The following is a 24,257-nucleotide window of genomic DNA, read 5'->3' as shown; positions in this document are numbered from 1 at the left end:
CAATAGTGATATAAATCTTTTACCAAATTATCACTTGGTAACATTGACTGAAACTATCCATAAAAAATAAAGTATATACAACTGTATAAAAATGATCTATAAATCTTACACTTTTTTATGATGTTCAATATTTTGGCAATTCCTCAGCAGAGAACTTGTCATTATTGTTTCCATGAATGGTATTCTTTTTATGGGGATACTGTTTGATTTGCTGTCTTCTTTCTGTTGGTCTACTATTTCTTCCTGATTTCGTCCTTCTGTATCTTCATGTAAGGAGTTGGTTAATGTGGAATGACTGGAATCAGAGTTCATCCATTTCTCAGAAGTATCTGGTAAGCCCAGTTTATATATGTCTGCACAAGAGTGGAGAACTCTATTTTGCAATATGCTATCATTATTTGTAAGGGCCAAATGATTTTGCTGGGCTTCTGATTCTTCTCTTTGGGTGATACTTACATTCCCATGTTCATGTGAATATCGATATTCATTACTAAGTGTCATTAATTTCTTAAAATACTGGCAGAGATTTTCTGCAGCATCCAGTGTGACAAAATTCCTAAACAAATAATGAAGACGTTTAATAATAAGAATTAAATCAGCAAAAGTTAAAATTTGTAAAAGTTTTGGAAATTTCCCTTGTATGGTTGGCATGAAAATTAAGCCTTTCTACAACATTTATTAAAAATTTTATTTCTTGTTGTTTATATAGAAGTTTATCTCATTTCTAACAAAATTTGAAAATATTTGTTTAGCTAATTTAGATCCATCAATCCAGACAAAATGTCTGGAAGTTTTAGAACCATTTTTATTCTAGGTATTTTTGGTACAATTGAATGAGAAAAATCCATGCTTTTACTACCATAAACATGAGAAATCATGGCTGCCTAAATTTGGAGAAGTTATTTATGAAACAAAGTTAAAAGTACTTTCTACATTGACTCTTGCCATGCAAAATATTTGTATTGGACTTTTAAACAAAGAACTTATATTATGGGAAAGTTTGCATTCCCCTTTTTCTCTGGAAAAAGAATCCATTGCAAAGAGAATTCAAATGCTTTAAGGCATAAATGGTGATTCTCTTGAACAACGTCGAATTTCTCTCTTATTGAGGTTATGGCTTATGTAATTAATCAAACTTTCTGTTTGCCAGATTTGAGGATCTCAATAGCAAATGTAAAGGACTTTGTATCTGTATGAACCTTTTTCTTGGCTACATTTTATTTATCTTCCCCTATTTGTTTTATTTTTTAAGAATTTATTTACTTCAAATGTGTATTTTCTGATTGTATTTAATATATAGCCACAATGTCTTATTTTTTTTCCTGAAACATGCAGGATGTAAATAAATATAAAGCCTTTAACCATACCATACAAAATGAAGCTATATTTCCTAAAATATAGAGATAAACAGTGCTGTGTTCACAAAGGTATTATTAGCCATTAGCCTAGGCTCCTCCAATATATTTTTGATATTTTATATTTCATTCATTTTGGTGACTACTAATGGCAGAAAAGGTTCAGTTCAATATTGGAATTTTAAGTGTTTATGATTGGTGTTAAATTCAACACCATTTATTATTAATATAAAATATAGTCTATTTTCCATTATCAATGCCAAAATGAAACAAGCTGCAAAAAGAAGAGATTATACAGAGAAATTGAGAAATCTACATTTCAATATGAGGGATATCAGGGTCACCTTTATATACAAAAATTGTATATTATCACACATATGCAAAGAGATACAAGTTTAGTTTTTCACAAAGATAAGTATAAATAACCTTAGTATTTCTTAAAAGTAAACATTAATTATCTATAACAATTGGAATTATTTTTAAAGTTCTGAGATTTGTTTTTAATCTGAATAGACTATATTCAAAAACATTTAAATAGAAAACAAATCTTATATAGATGTGCATGTATGAATATGCAAAGAACAATAATTTATGATTATAATTTAATGATTAACTTTAGGAATTTTACATATTACAGTTATAATTCAGTCAAAATGGAAAATCATCATAAGTGAAAAATGAAATCGTTTTCCTTTTTCATTTGTGTTTTCTGGAGCAATGCAAATTAGAAAATACAGTTTTAGAAAGATTGATTATAATTCATTCATACTAACACACTCTGAAGTTGGGATGGGGAATGGGAAGTTCTCTTTCTTTTATAACTTAGCATCTGTTCTTCTGAATATGTATATGTGTTGACTGCTTTTCTCTACTGTGGTCTCCTAAATTTAATATATAAATATAACACATGTACAATAAAACTTAATACAGAATAAAGGTCATATGTATTATAAAACTTGCCTTATTCCATTGTAACTGTTTGTTTCATTTTCTCTTATATTAATCTGTGAATTGAGTATAAAGTGTAATACTTAGCTTATTTGTGTGTCTTGCCGACAATAACTGTCAAATAAATTTGAGTGATTAATTGAATGACTTACTGAATAGATTATTGTCTTGAAGCTATCCTCATGATTTCATTTATTTTATCTAATATTTTAGCATTTAAGTTATATCTTAAATTATGTTTTTTAAGGAAGAATATCCCTGAAACACATAATCCTACTCCAAAAAAGTAACATTTCATTAATCAGAGTATTTCTTAATGATTACATAATTTGCGTTAATTCTCTAAATTATGACAAGGGGAAGAGAACAGTCTTACCCTCTCCCAGTAATATAGCTTTCAGTTAGTGAGCTGAATTCTTGAATCTGAGACTGACAAAATACCACAAAACGTGCTAATTCAGGTTGATAGTATTCTTCAGTGTGCCATTCTGAATAAGGGTTTAGTATTTCACCATTGAGGATTCTTAGAGCTGGTAACATTTGCAGGAGAGATTGCCTATTGAAAGCAGGAAAAAACTTAATAATCTTGAAAAGGAGAGTTTATATCTAAAATAACCATATACTTTTTACTTAAACAATATAAGTGCAGAGTATATCTCAGAAAATGCCATTATTGATTTTGTAGAGAAAATATCATTAAATTTGTTAAAAAATTTATGGTATCATGTCATATACAAAATTAGGTTTTAGAGACTTGACAAACACTTAATGGTTTTCCTCTATAACACAAGTGGGAAATTTAAGAAGCTGGAAACTTGAGGTGGGAGTAAATAAAAAGCTACACTATATAAAGAATAACATCAGATACATCCTTTTAAAAAGATGATAATATAATTATATTACTAAAATTAGCTGTTTATTTCAGAAATAGAGGTCAATTGATCGTTTCTCTTGATAAAACATACTTAAGAATAGAGCCAAAACAAGACCAGTAAGAGATCACCCTGTTTATCAGGATCTGAAAAATATAAACTTATATTTGTTTCTGAATCTTGCTAAAGATTATAATAATAAAATTTTTGAGGTATGAGCAAAAGTCTGTATCAATTTAAAAGTCTAATGCTGTGAAAAACCAAGCCAGACAGCAAGAGCTGTCCACCAAACCTAGCCATTTAATAAGTACTTCTCAACCTTTCATAGGGGTACTCTGGGATTCTTTTACAAGGCCACTAATGGTCACAGGAGTAAAATGGACTTCTTAAATGAATAAAAACCCTTAGTTAAAAACTAACATTTCCTATAAGGAAAAGTACAAACTGCTAAAAGATATCAAAGAAATAAATAAATAGAGAGGTCTCCAATGAAGATATCTTCAGAGATAAGAAATTCAATATTGTCAAGAAATCAATTCTTCTCAACCTAATCTATAGATTAAATGCATGCAATCCTACTAAAAATACCATCAAGGTATTTTGTGTATGTCAACAGACTGACCTTAAAGTTTATAAAAAGATGGAAAAATCCAAGAATAACCAATTCCATATTGAAAAAGAACAAAATTAGAAGACTAACACTTTTGACTTCAAGATTTACTGTGAACCTCCAGTAATCAAGACAGTATGGTACTGGCAAAAGAACACACAAATAGATCAGTGGAACAGAAGAGAGAGCCCAGAAGTAGATCACCATAAATAGAATAAACTAATCTTTGACAAAGAAGCAAAGGCAATACAATGGAGCACAGGTAAATGATATTAAACAATTAGATAGATATCTACAAGCAAAAATGTGAATCTAGACACAAACTTCACAAAATTTAACTCAAAATGAGTCACAGACCTAAATATAAAATGCAGAATTATAATACTCCTAGAAGATAACACAGGAGAAAATCTAGATGACACTGGATATAATGATGATTTTTTAGATATTACACCTAAGACACAACTCTTGAAAGAAATAACTGATAAGCTGGATTTCATTAAATTTAAAAACTTCTGCTCTGTGAAATGTCAAGAGAAGGTGAAGACAAGCCATAAACTGGGAAAAATATCTGATCAAGGGTTCTTATAAAAATATAAAAAGAAATCTTAAGACTCAACAATAAGAAAATAAACATACTAATTAAAAAATGGGCTGACACCTCACCAAAGAAGGTATACAGATGGCAAGTAAGCATATGAAAGATGTTCAACATTATTTGTCATTAGAGTATTGTAAATTAAAATAACAAGATACTAAACAAATAAATAAACAGTAAGATACAATAATAAGATACTGTTATACATATATTAGAATGTCCAATCCAAAAAGCAGACAATTTCAAATGCTGGTGAAGATGTGAAGAAACAAAAACTCTCTTAAAGAAACAGAAACTCTTGTGAAGAAAAGGAAACTCTCATTCATTGCTGGTGGAAATGCAGAATCAGTGTAGCTACTTTGGAAGGCAGGTTGGTATGTTGCAAAAGTAAGCATACTTTTACTCTAATCCAGCAATGTGCTCCTTGGATTTATCCAAATGAATTAAAAATGATGTCTGCACCAAAATCTCCACACAGATGTTAACAGCAGGTTTATTTGCAATTGCCAAAACCCAGAAACAACCAAAATGTCTTCAGTAGGTAAAGGATAAGTAAACTGTGTTATATCCATACAAAGGAAAATTATTTAGCACTAAAGAAATGAACTATTAAGCCATGAATAGACATGGACAAATCTTAAATGCATATTACTAAGCAAAAACAAAAACAAAAACAAACAAAACCCAATCTGATAGGGCTACATACTGTATGATTCCAACTACATGAAGTTCTTGAAAAAAGGAAAACTATGAAGACAGTAAAAAGATCTATGTTTGCCAAGTATTAAGGTGGAGGATAGGATGAACAGGCAAAGCACACAGCATGTTTAGGGCAGTGAAGCTATTTTATATAAAACTACTACATAATGGATACATGTCATTATACATTTGTCAAAACCCATAGAATACACAATACCAAGAGTAAACCCTAAAGTAAAGTATAGACTTCAGGTGATGTGTTGATGTAGGTTCATCAATCATAATAAGTATACTAATTTGGTGCAGGATGTTGATAGTGGGGAAGGTTGTCCATATGTGGGGACAGTGTGTAGGTGGTATTCTCTATATTTTCTGCTTAATTTTGCTAACATAACCCTCTCTAAAAAATGAAGTTTTTAGGGCAGGCCAGGTGGCTCAGCAGTTTAGCACCACCTTCAGCCCAGGGCCTGATCCTGGAGACCTGGGATTGAGTTTCTCCCTCTGCCTCTCTTTCTCTCTCTGTGTCTCTCATGAATAAATAAAATCTTTTAAAAAATGAAGTTTTTAAATTAAAAAACAAAACAAAACAAAACAAACACAGTTCCTAAAAACTAAATGAAGGATAGCAAGATAAGATTACTAAAATGCAAAAGTTTAAGAAGGAAAACCCCAGTCAGTTATTTCTTCTACCTACATGATATAGTCAGAGTCAATATCTCCATTTATACAAACACAGTTGTAAAGTATAATTTTATATATTTACATAAATACATATAATTTATATTTTATATATTTATGTATAATTTATATATAAATAAAGGAAGTGGGGTCTATTAAGGGACAAATGCCAATGGTCAATAAAGCCATAACACATTGCTACCTATAGTTATGATCTTAATAGTCTTAGGTTTAATAAAAGATAACCACGAGAGGTATAAATACATCTCCTTCAATTAAAACACAGAAAGAAAAGAAGAATCCCACAGTTTTTCATTTATTGGGGACACATGATTAATTTCTCACCCTCACCTCCCTTTACTCTCTGAAAAATAATACCTTTTTTTCTTATAGGTATTTAAGTAAGGAAAGGGAACACAAATAGATTTTGTTCTTCAAGATAATTTTCAGATGTTTTACAATGTTTAAGAATGTAAGCTAGTTAAGAAAACTTGGGTTCATCACTCATTTGACTAAGATCAAATGAAAATTTAGGCCTATGTATTTTAAACTTTCTTAAGGCTTTTTTTAGGCTTGAAGCTACCAATATTTCTCATATCATAAAAAGCCACACTTACCACAAAAGGTTAAATAAGTAGCATATATTTGTTTTTCTGTTTTGATTCATTTTAAGATGTGGTTCAAAAGCAGAATGCTAATTAAGATAATAGCTATTCATCACAGGGGTGATGAAGTAACCAGAGGTAATTACATAGGTACAATATTAAATATAACATAAAATTTTTGACTGAGGCTATCATCAAAGCAAGGAAAGGTTAATCTCTGAAAATGAAGCTGGTAATAATTAAAATATAACAGAGAGATTAACTATCCATATTCTATCCAATCAAATTATTTTTACTTTACTAATGAAGCTACTTTGCATTCTAAATATCCCTCAAAGTATCCAGTCAACTTTTCTTCAAGACATGACTGTAATGTCAAAATAACTTATTTATAGCTATAAAATGACAGATATGAAATAAAGATGATATTTTTTTGAAATGTGATAATAAAGGGCATTAAAAGTTAAAACTGTAAAGGTGTTCATACATCCTAAAAGAGATGCTCTAATCTTATTAATGATCTTCTTTCTTTAGATCATATCTTCTAAAATATAGAAAAGCAAACATAAGGCTTCAATAACGATGAAATTAGCCCCAGATAATATCCAACAGTTCTAATTTTTTGGGGTACCAAACCAATTTCTGTCTGATATCTTGGTGTCCAGAGTGGACCTGACCAGAGAAGGAATGAGGTATGCTAATAGCAGGCTTTGGTCTTTGAATAGTTATATCTTAGAAGGAAAATTAGATAAATCAGATTTTATTATTGTAAATTGGACATCTTAAGAGTTAGGTAAGGCTTATTTGTTTATTTCTATTGTACAGTCATTTCTGGTTAAACAAAACAGTAAGCTGTTGGACCTAAACAACTTTTCAACAGGATCTTGGACCTACAGTGATAGTGCAGATGAAGTAACACTTAAGACCTTGAAGAGCTATCTTTCAGGGCTCATTTTGTCTAATTGAGGAGGTGTCAACAAAAGGAAGAAAATACTCATGCTGTTATCATGAGAGCCACAGCGTCTCATGTCTCTATTTTTTATCTTAGTTACTCTCTAAATCCACAGGGATGGAAATTCAAGGCTAGATCCTTCTATGTGTGTCTTTAACGCTGCGAGGCAGTGTCTCTGAAAAGAATGTTCTTGAACTACTGTTATCAGTAGTACCTGGGATGCTTTTTAATTTTTTTAAATTTTACTTTAATTTATTGCAATATATTATTTTGATCAAAGCATATAAAGAAAATTTGACCTCATACAGATATGGTGTTGGAAAATGGAAGAGTATTATTTTGGGGGCTGGAAGAGAATTTTAGTACCCCTTTCAGATCATTGAAGATAGTCTTTTGTGCCACTACACCAAAACTTAACAAGTAGTAGTTTATTAAAGGTTAATTGCAATGTGGTACCTGAAACCATACTGATGAATATTTTGCACTCCGTTATCTTACAGTCCATTGGTTTATTCCTAATTTTGAACCCATCTTTGATGCATGCATGATTTTGACCCCATAAGCCCCCTGAAAGGGTCCTGGGATCTCGAAGGAGTCTTCATTTTTTTCCTTTTTTTTTCCCCAATTATTGCTTCTTTTTAAAATTTAAGTTCAATTGCTTAACATATAGCGTATTATTAGTTTCAAGGTAGAGTCCAGTGAGTCATCAATCTTATACAACACCCAAAGGTCATTCCAGCACATGCCCTCTTTAATGTCCATCACCCAGTTACACCATCCCCTACCCCCCTCCCCTCTAGTGACCCTCAGTTTGTTTCCTATGATTAAGAGTCTCTTATGGCTTGTCTCCCTCTCTGATCTTGTCTTATTTTTCCCTCCCTTCTGCATGCTCCTTTATTTTGTTTCTTAAATTCCACATATGAGTGAAATCATATAATTGTCTTTCTTTGACTGGCTTATTTTGCTTAGCATAATATCCTCTAGTTCCTTTTTTTTTTTTTTAAATACCCTCTAGTTCCATCCACTCCTTGCCACTGGCAAGATGTCTTTTTCTTTCTTTTCTTTTCTTTCTCTTTTCTTTTCTTTCTTTTCTTTTCTTTCTTTCTTTTCTCTTCCTTCCTTCCTTCCTTCCTTCCTTCCTTCCTTCCTTCCTTCCTTCCTTCCTTCCTTCCTTCCTTCCTTCCTTCCTTCCATGACTGAGTAGTAGATTCAGTTATCCCAAAGACCTCTGTTGGTGGGTTCTGGGGAATTTTCATTTTTAAAACAGAGCCTTTCTTATGTACCTTAAAGAATTAAGAACCACTGCATTGGGAAGAAAATAGACTACAACAGAGTTGTGAGTTGTGATAAAATCAGAGATGTGGGGGGGGGGGGGTGCCTGGGTGGCTTAGGTGGTTAGGGTTAAGCATTTGACTCTTGGCTATCAGGTCATGGTCTGAAACTAAGCCCCTTATCAGGCTCTAGGCTCAGCAGAAGTCCACTTCCCCTCTCCCTTTCCTGCTGCCCCCCTCTTCCCCTGTCTTGTGCATATGCCCACATATGCTTTCTCCTCTTTGTCTCTCAAATAAATCTTTAAAATGTATATATATAAAATAAAATAAATCAGAGATGTTCTGGGTTACACTTAGAAAAACAACTCTGTAGTTCTAATCATTTGGAAATTGTCCTACTTAAAAGCTTGTAGCATGCCCTGTATGTCAGAGAATTTGCTAAAATAAGAGTTACTACAGGCCTGGACAGTTATATTCCAATGATCTATTTACTGATTATCATTACCATTGGTTTTACATAAATGGTATGAAAGATTCTTAGAAAAGTATTCTTGTAACACTGAAGTTACAGAGTGCATATTGAACCAGCTTTCTATTCAGAAAAAACTAGTGACAGGGGCGCTTAGGTAGCTCAGTCACTTAAGCATCTGCCTTCAGCTCATGTTGTGATCCCAGGGTCCTGGGATGGAGCCCCGCCTCTGTCTCCCTGCTCAGCTGTGAGTCTGCTTCTCCTTCTTCCTCTGCCCCTCCCCCTGCTTGTGCGCTCTCTCTCGTTCTCTCTGTCAGATAAGTAAAATCTTAAAAAAAAAAGAATTGATGACAAAATGAAGAGCCATTTTAACTAAATAATTTAATATAATCCTAGAAGTAAAAATAAAAGAATTTGCTTTATCAGATTAATGGAAAGATCAATACCTTACCACCAGCATATTATATTTAATAAAACAGCTCTTTATGCTCTGGACAATGAAAATAATGAAAAATAAATATATGCAAATATAATACAGGATATTAGGTTTGTTTCTAGATATTGCAAGTGGCACTATGTGGAAGTTGTTTGGATGTTAACCAACCAGATTAGCAAGGGGCAAAATGATAATTTTGTCATCAAATACTATATTTTGGATATGGTGATTGATATAGATATCATCATGTACAATAGTGTAGCTACATGTAATAATTATAGACAATGTGGATCTACAGTCTTGAATTTTTACATCAAAAATATTTTGATATTACATACATCACCTTTATATAAAAAGAGTTTCCAAACAGTTGGAGTGAGAATATTTGAAACTTCTTTGGATATAAAAGTTCAGTTTGTTTGGCTTTTTTTTATTTTTTATTTTTTCATTTTTTAAATTTATTTTTATTTTTATTTATTTATTTATTTTGGTGGAGGTACAGGTGCGCCAGTACACTGGGAGCCCCCTTTGGCTTTTAAAGAGTATGACAATATCTTGAAGTTTTGATTTATATGATAAACATCCAGATTAGATTCAGTGTTTTATGTTAAACATTGTTTGTTTGTTTGTTTATTTATTTATTTATTTATTTAAAGGAATGGTTCTCAGATCTGTATAAATTAGCAGTGCAATGAGCTGGCCTTAAGTGCAAATGCAGCCTTATGAGAGTCTATGATGAATATAGTAGATAGTACTGTAACAAGCTGATTCATGTTGGAAATGAAGTATAAGGATACTGTGAGATCTCAGCATTAGTTTTTCCAGCTGGGTTCCTCCGGGCCAAGGGCTGAATCAATATTTCATTTAGTGAAAACTTCCTGGTGAATATTCTGTCGCTTAAGAGGCTCTATTAATCATTAATGAATGAATCACATTCCCAAAGGAGATTCCAAACTGAGTCTGTAGATTAAGTTTTAAAAAGAGGTTTTTTTTTTTTTTTTTTAGCACATCAGTTTTGTTCATGTTATCACTGGCCAGACATGAAAGTAAGAAGCCAATTGGGAAAATCTATAACTAATCCCTTTGTTGGTATCAAGGGGTTATGTAAAGTTCATTGGAACACACTGCTTAAAGTTTGACTTGATCTTTTCATTAACGAATCCATATTTTATAGATTACTAGATTTTAAACCCTTTAGATAACTGAATCTCTTCTTAAAGTTATGAGAGGAGAGCTGTATTAGGCCAACTGATCAAAGTGAAATTTGATAAGCAAAGTTTTCAAGTTGCTATTAATCTAGTCCAGTAAAGTTCATTTAAACATAGAAATTATAACTAAATAAATGTTTATAATATAAATACCGTATTTTTCTTTCAATATTATTTTTAATTAAATATTTTCTTTAAAACTGTAAGATATTATACTTAGTAGTAGAGTAGTGGTAAAATGTGAATATTTATCTTTATATATTTAAATAGATTTATATCAATATTTTTTACTGTGAGCTTATTTTATTCAACAAACTAAGTATTTATTGTTCATGCAAAAAACCATAAGTAAAGATTATTTGGGACACAGGTTTATTTCTAGTTATTGCAACTGGCAACATGGCAGCTATTTGAATGGAAATTTAGATCAGCAAGAGAATCCATGTTTATTTGCACCATGTCTAATTGAAAAACCATGTCCCCTAAAGAGCTTGCTCTGTAAATTGGGCACAACCACCTATTTTTGTTTGTTATCATATATCTGGTCTGTATAGTAACTGAGGAAAATGAAGATATCCACCTAAAAACAACCCATTGGGTATTTTCCTTATAAATAATACCATGTGCCAAGCGGAGCCTTTTGGACACTCCAATTTTCTGTAGTAAGTTTCACTCTAAGTTTTGCTTTCTAAAAATGAGGACCCAAAGGAGTGCCTGGTTAGCTCAGTCAGCTGAGCATTTGACTCTTTATTTCAGCTAAGGTCATGATCAGAGTCCTGAGATCGAGTCCTAAATTAGGTTCTGTGCTCAGTGTGGACTCTGCTTGTCCCTTTTCTTCTGCTCCTCCCCCAGCTCATCTATGTTTTTTTCTCTCTCTCAAATAAATAAATAAATAAATAAACAGATAAATAAATAAATAAAATAATAAAAATGAATAAAAATGAGGACCCCAAACCTAGGGAATAGTGTTTTGAACCTCAGTGTAAGGAGGGACGCCTGGGTGGCTCAGTGGTTGAGTGTCTGCCTTTGGCTCAGGGCATGATCCCGGGGTCTGGGATTGGGGCTTGCATCAATAATAAGATCAATTGTTAATTTATAGGTAATAATACTTTCAATCACTAAAATAAAATTTAAAAAATTCAATAGAAACTCAGAGGGCCTGAAATAAATTTTTTCAACCTTTGACATGTTGTACTGTAAAATTCTATAAGGTATTCCTTCAATAAATAATTTTGGTCATCTATGACATATACATATATATCATATACATATGTATCATATATACACACACAGTTTATTTGGTTACCTAGGAAAATAAAAATATCTATGTAAGAACAACCCATCAGATATTTTCATTATAAATAATATCACCTGGGCAGCCCAGGTGGCTCAGCGGTTTAGCGCTGCCTTCAGCCCAGGGCGTGATCCTGGAGACCTGGGATCAAGTCACACGTCGTGTTCCCTGCATGGAGCCTGCTTCTCCCTCTGCTTGGGTCTGTTCCTCTCTTTCTCTCTCTGTGCCTCTCATGAATAAATAAAAAAATATTAAAAAAAAATATCACCTGCCAAGCAGAGCCTTTTAGACATAATTACTCTTCTTTTTGTAAAGAAGGTAACTCACATTAAAGTCACTCTTCCAGTTCTAAACTAGAAAGATCTGTACAATAATCTGGGACTACTTCCACTACTTAATTTTAGCCACTTTTTAATGCCTGGACCCTCTAATAACATTTAATTTGACCATTTTCCCTAATCTTTTATTACTTCACTGCTGAAAAAAAGTTTCCCAAATCCTATTTTCCTTTTCATACAACTATTCAAAATTTCTCTATAGCTTCTTAAAAATAATGGCTAATATTTATCAACTGTGCTATATGCTAGGCACTAATATAAAATGCTTTTATGGAATAACATATTTAGTCCTCACAAAGACTGCTGGCCTACTCTGATGCTGATGTTCTTCTCTACATGTTCTGGCCTCTTTTGCAATTAGTTTGGCCTTATGACTGATTACAGCCAGTAGAAAATGTGACAAGTGATCAATGCCACTTTTTTTTTTTAAAGATTTATCTATTTATTCATGAGAGACAGAGAGACAGAGACATAAGCAGAGGGAGAAGCAGGCTCCCAGTGAGAGGGCCGATCCTGGATCCCAGGATCATGCCCTGAGCTGAAGGCAGACAGACGCTCAACTGCTGAGCCACCCAGGTGTCTCTCAATGCCACTTTTGAGAGCAGAGTTGTTAAATATCAGTTGTTCATTCCCTGTGGTTTCTTCCCATCTCTCTCACCAGAATCTACTACCTAAAACAGTCATATTATATTGAAGTCATACAACACAGAGCCACAAAATGGAAGTATCCTGAGTCTGAGTCTGCTTACATTAGACAGGCTGAACTCATCACATCAGACTCAATATAAACAAAAAATAAACTTCTATTGTATTAAATGACATAGATTTCTGGGTTTGTTATGTAGTACAACCTATATTACCTTAATGAATAAATCCTGAGGTAACTATTCTTATTATTATATCCATTCTATAGATAAAGACACTGAGACATAGCTAGATTAAGTAACTTGTACAAGGCAAACAGCTGGGAAGTGGTGGAACTAGACATGCACCTGAGCAGTTTACTCACAAGGTCTATACATATATGTAGCATCCTACAGGCTCTCTCCATGACCACTGGATAAAGGAGACCTTTAGCATACGAGGCCCTTTACAATTTGTTAGCAATAGATCATGTGAAACAGTTAAGCATAGTATTTAAATTCCAGGCTTTAGAACTCAAATCCCTTCGTTGACACTCACATCATAACTGGGCAAATTACAAGGAATCCAAGCTTTAGTAAATACCTCTGTAAAATCAGAATGATAATTATAGAACCCAACTCAGAGTTGCTGTGGAGTAATATGTGGATATATCGCCCATTCTCTGACCCACTGTAAGTGTACACACTTGATTTCTTACTTCCTTCCAAAGGTACTATATCCACTTTACATCTAAATAGACCAAAACCTAACCTTGCCTATCATATTTCCTCCTTTTTGTAGATATTTTCTCCATAAGAAATGCTTTTGTTTTTTCCTTTTAACTTGATTTTAAACCTTACCAAACTTTTGAGGTTTAACCCAAAGTTTGCCTCTTCGGGAATGATAGTTTTTCCTGGTCACACTAAATTAAGGTGGGATTTCTAAAGCATATCTGTTGCCTACAGTAGTCATCTGACACTGGTATTAGGTACTGAATCTAACAGTTAAAGAGCACAAACTGAAGCTTGATTACATCAAATTCTGGCTCTTCCACTAGCTAGCTGTGCAACCTTGGGCATGTTATTTAGCCTTTATATGATTGTTCCCCCACCTGTAAAATGGGAATAATAGGTAGCAATTTCATCAGGTATATTGTGAATATTACATGAGAGAACAATGCTGGATTCAAAGTAAACACCATGACAGCATTTGCTATCACTATTAGCTGTCATGGCTATCATTTCTGCATATATTTTATATCCCTATCAAGATTATAAACATGCTTTGAAATCCCGGAGTGCACAGAATTTCCTTTAGAGTGTCTAAAATGTTAGGACATTGGCTGGAGGTAGTAATCATACACTAAATATTTGGTGATGTAATAAGAGCCCATAGTGTGGTTAGCCTTGACATGGAAAATAGTAGATTTCTGAATGTTTACAATGTTCCATGAATTGTTACCAACAAAATGTGTATTATATTCAATTATCATTACTACCCCCATAAAATAGGTACTATTATTATCCTCATTTTACCAGTGAGGATTCAGACACATAGGAAAGTTGTTACTTGTCATATCATACAGTATGGGGCAGGAACAATTTAAAAACACAGTGATTTCCAAACATTAGTGTGCATCAAATCATTCAAAAGGCTTGCTGAAACACCAGTTTACTAAACATCATCCCCTAGTTTCTGATTAAGTGAGTCTGGGCAGTGTCCAAAATTTTGCATTTCTAACAAGTGTCCAAGTGATGGTGAAGTTGCTTGTCTAGGAAAACATCTTTGAAAACCACTTCACTGGGCTGTAGTCTTTCCTCTTTACTAACAGCTTAAATTGCACCTGGAAATAGATGTTTCTAAAGTAGAAATTGACAAGTTCTATTCTAAAACATGTAAAAACATAACAATTTCCTTAAAAAACAGTGTAACTTCAGAAATTTATGTGGAAACTGAGCTTTAAAGAAAATATAAAACTAGATTTTCTAGCAAAGATAATAACTCTTCTGTGATACACAGGCTATCAACAAGTAGCAAATTACACAGTTATTTGACTTGGTATAAAAATGTTATTTATTAACCAAAGATCAATTAACAAATTCATAAAAATCAATATGTGTAGAAAAAGAGTGTCAGAGGTTTGCAATGGGCTCAGACAAGGGAGGGAAAGAGACTACCTCCTAGATATTCTTATGTTGTTTACAAGTGGATATAGTTAGATATAGAAATTTTAAACATCACCAGATTATTGATTCTTCTGTAAGATACATTCCTTTGGAAGTCATCAGAACCAGGATCTTCCTGGCTATGGCCACACATCACAGGAATGTCAAATCACGACAAAGACTCAACTGCTTCTTCCCTAGGATCAGATGTCACAACTTTCTTTTCAATTATACATTCCTCCTTGTCTATATTTGATTCATAAATGTTGTATTTTCACTGTCTAATCAAATTGATAGGATTTACAGATTTGATCCAAAGTCTGAGGATTCTGAAGTAAGTTTTCCCACCTGAATTTCAGTACCTATTTTCCTTTCTCTGTACTTAGTGTGTTGTCAAACTTATCTTGCAAAATTAGGCTATAGGCCCTGTCTAGTCTTAGCTTGTTCTATCTTGATGTGCCCATGACTTGACATGATATAAATGTCAAATGTACAATAAATCATGTTAGACTATCTTACAAATGCATGCTGCTGGACATAAAGAGAGACAAAAGTTTAGGTCAGAATCATCAGCAATATTAGAAAACTAGACATATGCAAAGTCTTTCAGAATTCTGGGATTTAATTCACTTGGACGTGGGTAAATGATTAATGATCTGAGGATGTATGAGAGAAAACCACTTAAGGCCAAAGGCAAGAATTAGGGGGAAGTAAAAGATAGAAAAATTATTGGAACCCATCTAGGGCTGGAAGTAATTCATATCAGCCAAAGTTGAAAGGGTATGTATTTTAGGTACCAGAGAGAAAACTCAGAAATTCGGTGCCATAGCAGTAAAGCTAAACTGGCAATAGACTCAAGATTTCTTTGAGACATCCCTAACAGAACTTAAAAGCAAGCTTTAAAAGCATCTCACCAATTTTAAGTAACTTATTAGCTGCACATCAGAAATAAAATAGATGTTGCCTAAAGAAAAAGAACCAAATTAAGAAATCAACAGCATAAAATTTGAGGTGTCCAGAAAACAATAAAAATTGATCCAGTATGCAAGAATCGGGGACATATGACCCAGAATTGGGGGGATCAACAGAAATAGACCCCCAAATGATACAAATGATGAAACTAGCAGACAAGGATTTTTAAACGGCTATTATAAATATTCTTCATATGTTCAAGAAGATTCAGGAAAACACAAGCATGATTTGGAGAGAAATGGCAAATGTTAAAAAAAAATGAAACTTCTAGAGATGAAAAACATAGTATCTGAACTCTGAACTGATAAAGTCTGGATGGGATTAACATCAAAATAAATGTATAAGAAGAAAATATCAGAGAACTTGAAGATACGGCAATAACTATTTAGAGTGAAGTACAGGCAGAAAAAAAAGTATAAAATACATAAAAGAACAGATCAATAGCAACTTCTAGAATATATCAAGTGATTTAATATTGGTGAAATTGGCATCCTAGTAAGACAAGACAGGAAGGAGGCAGAAAAAAATATGTGAAAAAATAATGGCCAATTTTTTTTTAAATTTTATGGAAACCTCTAATTCATCAGATTCAAGAGATTCAATAGATCTTAAGATGAGTAAATCTATATAGAACCACAGCAAAACACATTATAATAAAATTACTGAAAACCACTTATAAAGAGAAAATATTAGGAGTGCATGACTTAGTTAAGTATGTCTTCAGCTCAGGTCATGATCCCAGGTTCTGGGATTTAGCCCCAAGTGTTGGGCTCCCTGCTCAGCAGGCAGTTTGAGTCTCCCTCTCCATCTCCCTCTCCCTCAGCTCATGCTCTCTCTCGCTCACTCTCTCAAATAAAATACAATCTTTAAAAAAAAGAGAAAAAATATTAGAAGTCTCCTAAGAGAGTGTTGGTAGACTCTTCATCAGATAACAATGAAAGCCATAAAAGAGCGGAGAGATATTTTTAAAGCCTGGGAGAGGCAACTGACTGCAAAGGAGCTTGAGGTAATTTTTAAGGTGATTAAAATGTTTAATATCTTGATTGTGGTTGTTTACACCATATTCATACTCATAAACAAAACTGTGGGATGAAAATTATTTCAAAAAAGCTCATGTAAAAAAATGCTGGTCATTTTGCGGGGGAAATGGTGTTAGCATAATAGGAGAATTCAGGTTAGAAAAACTTATTTAAAGAAGAAAATTCATTCTAAAAAATTACAAAATATTTCTCTTCTATTATATCTAGGTACTGCAATATTTCAAAGAGAAGCATTAATTCATATATGCTTATAATTCATACTTTAACAGACGCCAAATATCTCTTTTAAATGTGTTTTCTAGAAATACAAGCCCCAAGTTAACATCATACAAAAACTGTCATATAATCAACGATATGGATCAAAATAATTATTTTAAATTTGTATTAGTTCATACATGTGCAAAATTATTTGAGGTTGAAGACAGTTTTTAAACTAATATTGCAAAAATTTCTTGTTTTGAATAGCATTTAAATTATTTTTATTGACTTTTCCTAAGCAATTAATATGCACAGAACAATTTTCATCAAATTGTGTTTTCTGCAACTATAATAAAGTATATAATAGGGTGCAACAAGGTTTTTTACCTCCAGTCTATTTCTTGAAGAAGTGGGTTTCCAGTGAGAGACAATTCATGGAGAGAATAGCATGCATCAAACCATCTAATGGCACTTGTAAGATCTATAGAAAATAAACAATAATAATCACTATGAAAGCTAATACATAGAAAAAAATAATCATAAATAAATGACCATTTATTTATTGGTTAGATATTAAGGAAAGCAACAAAATTATTTATTTTGCAGAACACAGTATGCCTTTAAAAAGGGATTATATTAAAAACACAGACTTTGCTGTTAGAATATATATTTCTCCCATTTAGCAGCTTTGTGAACTTCTGCAAACCATGCAATTACTTTGTGATTCAGGCTTGTACCTATCTTATTAGATCAGGGTTAAATGAAGTAATATGTGTAAAGGGCTTAGAACAGTTTGTGCCAGATTGTTAGGAGAAAATCTAAAGAAGTGAAATCTAAAGTAATAAGTGGTAATGTTGAACACATACCTAAATAGAATTACACAGACCTATTTTACTTTCAAAAGTAAGAATAGTAGGATTTATCCAGGTTACATTGCAGAGTTAGTTGTATTGAATTGCTCTCCCACAGAAAACTATCACAAAACTGGACAATACATATGAAGCACTTGTTTTTAAACCTGACTCTAAGAGATGGGAGACATATATGGTAAGTCTACAATCATAGTGGTTTTCTGTCTGAAAGCAGTTTACGACTTCAGAGCAATAGAGACCAAATTAAAAAGCTCTTTTGATGAATGAAGAGACAAAGATGAGAACTAAAGCTGGAATTTATGATGAAAAGTACAAGAAGAAGCTGCTGTTGTGAGGAAGGAACTGGGGGAAGAAGTCTGTGTGAAGATTCACCACAGGTCCATGGACAAGTATGAGGAGTTACATACACAACCTAGCAGAGATCGCCAGCTGTAGGGCTAAAAGCTGAATGACAACAATAAGTTCATGAAGCAGTAAGACATAGGGGTCTCTGCCCAGCCAAAATGAGACCTAACTGTAGCTATTTAGAGATGACATGATATATAGAAAACTCTAAAGACTCAATAAAAAAACTATTAAAACTAATAAACAAATTCACTAAAGTGGCGGATACACAATCAATACACAAAACTCTGTTGGGTTTCTTTACATTAATAATGAGCCATCAGAAAATGAAACTAAGAAAACAAGCCCATAAAGAGATTAAAATACCTAGGAATAAATTTAACAAAAGAGGTGAAAGGCCTGTATATTGAAAACTGCAAGAAACTAATGAAAGGAATTGAGGAAGGCAAATAATGGAAAGAAATGCCATGCACTAGATTGGAAGAATCAATACTGTTAAAATGTCCATACCACCCAAAGCAAATATACAGATCCAATGCAATCCTTATCAAAATTTCAATGGCATTTTTCACTGAAATAGAACAAACAATCCTAAAATTTATATAGACTCACAAAAGACTCTGCAGACCCAAAGCAATCTTGAGAAAGAACAAAGTCGGAGGCATCATGCTCCTCGATTTCAAACTATATTACAAAGCCAGAGTTACTAAAAAACAGACATAGAGATCAATAGATCAGAGACCTCAGAAATAAACCTACGCTTATATGTTTAATCAATTTATGACAAGGGAGCCAAGAATATACAATGAGGAAAGAACAGTCTCTTCAATAAGTGGTGTTGGGAAGTCACATAACAAGAAATGAAAGTTGACCATTGTCTTACACCATACACAGAAATGAACTCAAAATGAAGACTTGAATGTAAGACCTAAAACCATAAGACTCATAGAAGAAAATATAGGTGGTAAACTCCTTGACAAGGGCCTTGATTCTTTTTAATCTAACACCAAAAGATAAAGCAACATAGGCAAAATAAAGAAGTGGAGCCATATCAAATTCAAAGCTTCTGTACAGCAAAGGAAACCATGAACAAAATGAACCCATTGAATGGGATAACATATTTGCAAATCACATGTCTGATAAGGGTCTAATATCCAAAATTTATGAAGAACTCATACAACTCAATAGTAAAAATCTGATCTGATTAAAAAACAGGCAGAAGATCTGAAAAGACACTTTTCTTTTTAAAAAAATATTTATTTATTCATAAAAGCACAGAGAGAGAGGCAGGGACATAAGCAGAGGGAGAGTCAGGCTTCCTGTGAGGAGCCTGGTGCCTGATCCTGATCCCAGGATCACAAGACCATGCCCTGAGCCAAAGGCAGACACTCAACCACTGAGCTACCCAGGTGCCCCTGAATAGACATTTTTCCAAAGAAGACATACAGATGGCCAACAGACACATGAAAGGATGCTCAACATCATTAATCATCAGGGAGATACAACTCAAAATCACAACAGGAAATCACTTCACATCCATTAAAATAGCTATTATAAAAAAAAGTCAAGAAATAATAAGTATGGGCAAGGATGTGGAGAGAAGGCAACCCTCTCACACAGTTGGTGGGAATGTAAACTGGCACAGCCACTATGGAAAACAGTATGGAGGTTTTTCAAAAAATTAAAAATAGAGCAACCTTATGATCTAGCAATTCCACTTCAGGATAATTTATTTAAAGAAAGAAACCTCACTGACTTGAAAAGATGTATGCACCTCCATATTAACTCATTAAGTATTATTTACAATAGCAAAGATATGGATACAACCTATCCATTCTCAACCTGATGTGAGAATGGATAAAATAGCCATGGTATTTAGATGTATAACGGAATATTATGTAGCCATAAAAAGGAATGAAACCTTGCCATTTCTGACAACATGGATGGATCTCAAGGGCATTATGCTAAGTGGAATAAGTCAGAAAAATATAAATGCTATATGATCTCTCTCATGTGTGGGGTGTAAAATAAAAACAAAAACAAAAAACAAGCCCAGAGCTTAGATGAAATGTTTGTTTGTTTAAATAAATTGGAAAAAAACACACAATCCTTTGCAAGATTTATGTTTATCATGTAAATGCCCGTCTAACTCTAGAAGCAAAAGGTAACATTTTAGCACCAAATAGAACTACTTAGAGACTAACATGAGTCTATAGGATTAGAATTTGGAAGAAAAGTTCTAGTTCTAGTTAACATTGTATGTCCTCAGTTATATAGGAATTACCACAGATTCTTGCAACCAGAGAACCTTTGAACTAAAAGTACTCTGTCTCCTTTGCTATGGTACTTGAACTATCTACCTATACTCTCTGGAACTGTGCTATGTATATAACTGTACAGATCTGTTTGAGAGATTTCTTGTTTTGGTTGTTTCAAAGTTTTCCCAATGATCTGCTAACAGAGCACATGATGTGTTAAGCAGATCATAAAGGTGCCCTTGGTAATATGGCTGTTTTTGTTTTCTAATATATTTTCTCATTTTCAAAAATACTACCTCCATCACTTGAGTTGACTGTTGCCTCTTGGAAACTAATTTTGTCCAGAGATAAAAGCAAAGGCCTTGAGGAAAAATGTATTTGGGACCTAGCAGCCTGATCTGTGAAGACCAGGAGGCCAAGGCAACTGCCAGGGAATAATAGGAAGGAGATGTGGATATAACAGAAGCCAAGATCAGAGAGGAATCTGTTATTCAAATGCTTGTGTATGCACTGAATATCTCTAGGGTGCATTGACCAGCTAGTAACTTTGGCTGCTGCTGGGGAAACAAGGCTAAGGACACTTTTTTCTCCTTTCTCCTGAATTCCTTTTTGAACCTTTAGAATCTTGATCCATGTGCTGCTTTCCCAAAATTTTCAATTAAATGCACCATCTCATAAAACTTACTAAACATATAAAGAAATAGGAAAGTATGATCTATCATTTAGATTAGTTAATAGAGAAAACATGTTAATAGAAACTCATCCCAAAGTAAGTCAAAGGTAAATCAAATATTTTGACAGACACCAAATAATTCAATGATGAAAAAAAACTTGTTCAACAAATGCTGCTGGAATAACTGGATATCCATATTAAAATCTGAACTCATCCTCTACTTCATGCCATTCACAAAAAATAATTTGATATAGGCCATTGACAGACCTAAAGGTAAAAACTAAAAGTACAAAATTTCTCTAAGAAAAAAAAATTTTCTCTAAGAACCAAGAAAATATATAAAATCATCTTCTCAAATTAAAAGGCGGAAAAATATTACACAGGACACAGAACAAAACTATTAAAAATAATAAATTTCATCAAAATTTAAACTTCCACTCATCTGAAAATACCATTAATAAAATTCATGGTTAAAGAAAAGACCGGGAGAAAATATCACAAAAAATTACATCCAGACCATATAAAGAACTTATACATATCAATAAGAAAAAGGAAAATAACTGATAAAAATGGTAAGACATTTGAATAGACACAAAAGAATGTACAAAAATCATCAATAAATAAGAATGTAAAAAGGCTTAATATCATCATTCATAAGGGAAATGTAAACTAAAACCACAATGAGATAATGCAAATGAAATATTAAACATTCTCCAGATACTAAACATCCTCTAGAATCCTCCCTATCATAGAAGGAAAGAGACATTCTTATCAAAAGTATAGGAAGTAGAAGGCAAGAGAAATATATACCAACTTGCAAAAAAAATTACACGTTGCATTATTTGCTTCTAATTCTGTCTTATGACAATTTCTTAGGCCTACAGGGAATTTTTTCCTCCTCTACCTCTTATTGTATAGATAATGTTATTTGTAAGTACCATTAATACATCTATCCAAAACAACTCTCTAACACATTTGGTAAAGACATTCAAAACCCCATTATATACTTTAAAAAAATTATATATTGTTCTAAACTTACCAGAAAGACAATTGTTGCTGACATCTAGTTTTTCCAAGGAAACAAAATGAAAAAGTGGTATGATTTTTGTCAAGCTGAAACAAAGAAATAAAATTCATAAAAATTTTAAATTGGAATGTTCTTATTATTGATGTAATTATGTAATAATGTATTTCTATAATTCAAATATATGGTGACATGCAATCAAATATAGTTATAGATACAGTTGTATGTGTATAAAATATAATATTAACAGTACTAATTAAAAATGTAGTAATTATAAAATTCCAAGTATTTATTCTATAATGGAAGATTTATATTCATTTCTAAAGAGAAACTGCCATGGATTGTCAATTTCAATGACAAATATAACAGAGTTTAATATGTACTTGCTTTTGCTATTTAAATAGAAATAAGGGGATTTTTTTTGTTGTTATTGTTTTTGTTTTGTTTTGGTGTAAGGTCAAATTTACAGAGAATTTATATTATCTACATAATTTTTCCTGGCTCAAACACATAACTTAAACCATTAAGAGGTAAAAATATAAAAAAAAATTTTCACTTCTGACAGCACAACAAATTAGAGTTACTAGTTTTGTTTTTAATTAAAACATTGTTTTTGTTTTCCAGATTGAAAGTATTATAAGTATTCTAACTATCCAAAATTACACTAAGAATATTTCTTTTTTTTTTTTAATTTTTTTATTTATTTATGATAGTCACAGAGAGAGAGAGAGAGAGGCACAGAGACATAGGCAGAGGGAGAAGCAGGCTCCATGCACCGGGAGCCTGATGTGGGATTCGATCCCGGGTCTCCAGGATCGCGCCCTGGGCCAAAGGCAGGCGCCAAACCGCTGCGCCACCCAGGGATCCCACACTAAGAATATTTCTAAGTTTGAAATATGCTTCTAAGGAACATAATAATAGAACATTATAAATATATAAAATAAGCTTAAGTTTGGCAAAATTATGTAATATTAAAATTAATACATATTATTAATGCTTACATATTCAAATGAAATTTCCTCCTGCTCTTAAAAGTTTCTATTATTTTCTAAGATATAATTGTTGTTAAGGACTCCAAAACAAGCATGGGATATAAGTGATATTCAAAATAGTCACATCATTGGAAACAAAACCCATGAAGGGAAAATTAATTTAGTTTGATTTGCATTTCCAACTAAGACAAATCTACACTTATTCTGTAATATAATATCATATTACCATAGCTATTTGGAAATGAAAATTAAACCAGCTCTTCCAAATCTTTAAACAACAACAGAAAAATTCCTTTGCTTCAAATATGATCTCATTACAAACACAAATCTCCTGAACCAAACCCCCCTATAAATGTTGGAAATCCACACAGTTCAAAATATGCCTCAACTAACAGAATATTTCTAGTACAAAAGAAAAAAAAAAGGCATGCATTTATTTCTATTTCTTTTGCTTTCTTGTTTTTTATACTGTCCTTCCAGTTGTCCTGGCACACATTTTTACATCTTTATTTCTACCATCTCCCTGTCATGAAAAAAAAAATCTATTATTCTAGGGTCAGACGCTTATAGAATAATACTGTGACTGGGAAGCCTCATGGGGTTTGGCACAAAACTAACCCTTGTCCTAACCTTGACTCCTTTCTTGTACTATCCTGTTCTGCATTAGCAGAGAGACAGAAGATACTACAGATGAAAAAACAGACTAAATAATGAGGCTGGAAATAGTTCTGACTGTAGCTAAACCTAAATACAATAGTATT

The 24,257-nt window shown here is 32.7% G+C and overlaps 1 protein-coding gene across 25 annotated transcripts in view; it reads right to left on the bottom strand.

Moving 5' to 3' along the window:
• The window catches only part of LRRIQ1 (leucine rich repeats and IQ motif containing 1), a 215,338-nt gene that overhangs the window by 139,024 nt on the left and 52,057 nt on the right, over positions 1–24,257 (bottom strand). For all 25 annotated transcript variants that reach the window (XR_013350624.1, XR_013350623.1, XR_013350625.1 and 22 more), the window contains 4 exons: positions 22,520–22,593; positions 17,720–17,813; positions 2,680–2,859; positions 110–556 (listed from right to left, as the gene is read on the bottom strand). Coding sequence is in view for 18 of the 25 variants with exons in the window: in XM_077845682.1 (XP_077701808.1) it covers positions 110–556; positions 2,680–2,859; positions 17,720–17,813; positions 22,520–22,593 (795 nt within the window). In the remaining 7 variants the exon portion in view is untranslated. The remainder of the gene's footprint in view (positions 1–109; positions 557–2,679; positions 2,860–17,719; positions 17,814–22,519; positions 22,594–24,257) is intronic.

Source organism: Canis aureus, chromosome 13 (genome assembly GCF_053574225.1).
Source record: "Canis aureus isolate CA01 chromosome 13, VMU_Caureus_v.1.0, whole genome shotgun sequence".
Taxonomy (NCBI): domain Eukaryota; kingdom Metazoa; phylum Chordata; class Mammalia; order Carnivora; family Canidae; genus Canis; species Canis aureus.
Note: the sequence above shows the minus strand (reverse complement) of the source record. Positions and strands in the feature narration are given on the sequence as shown.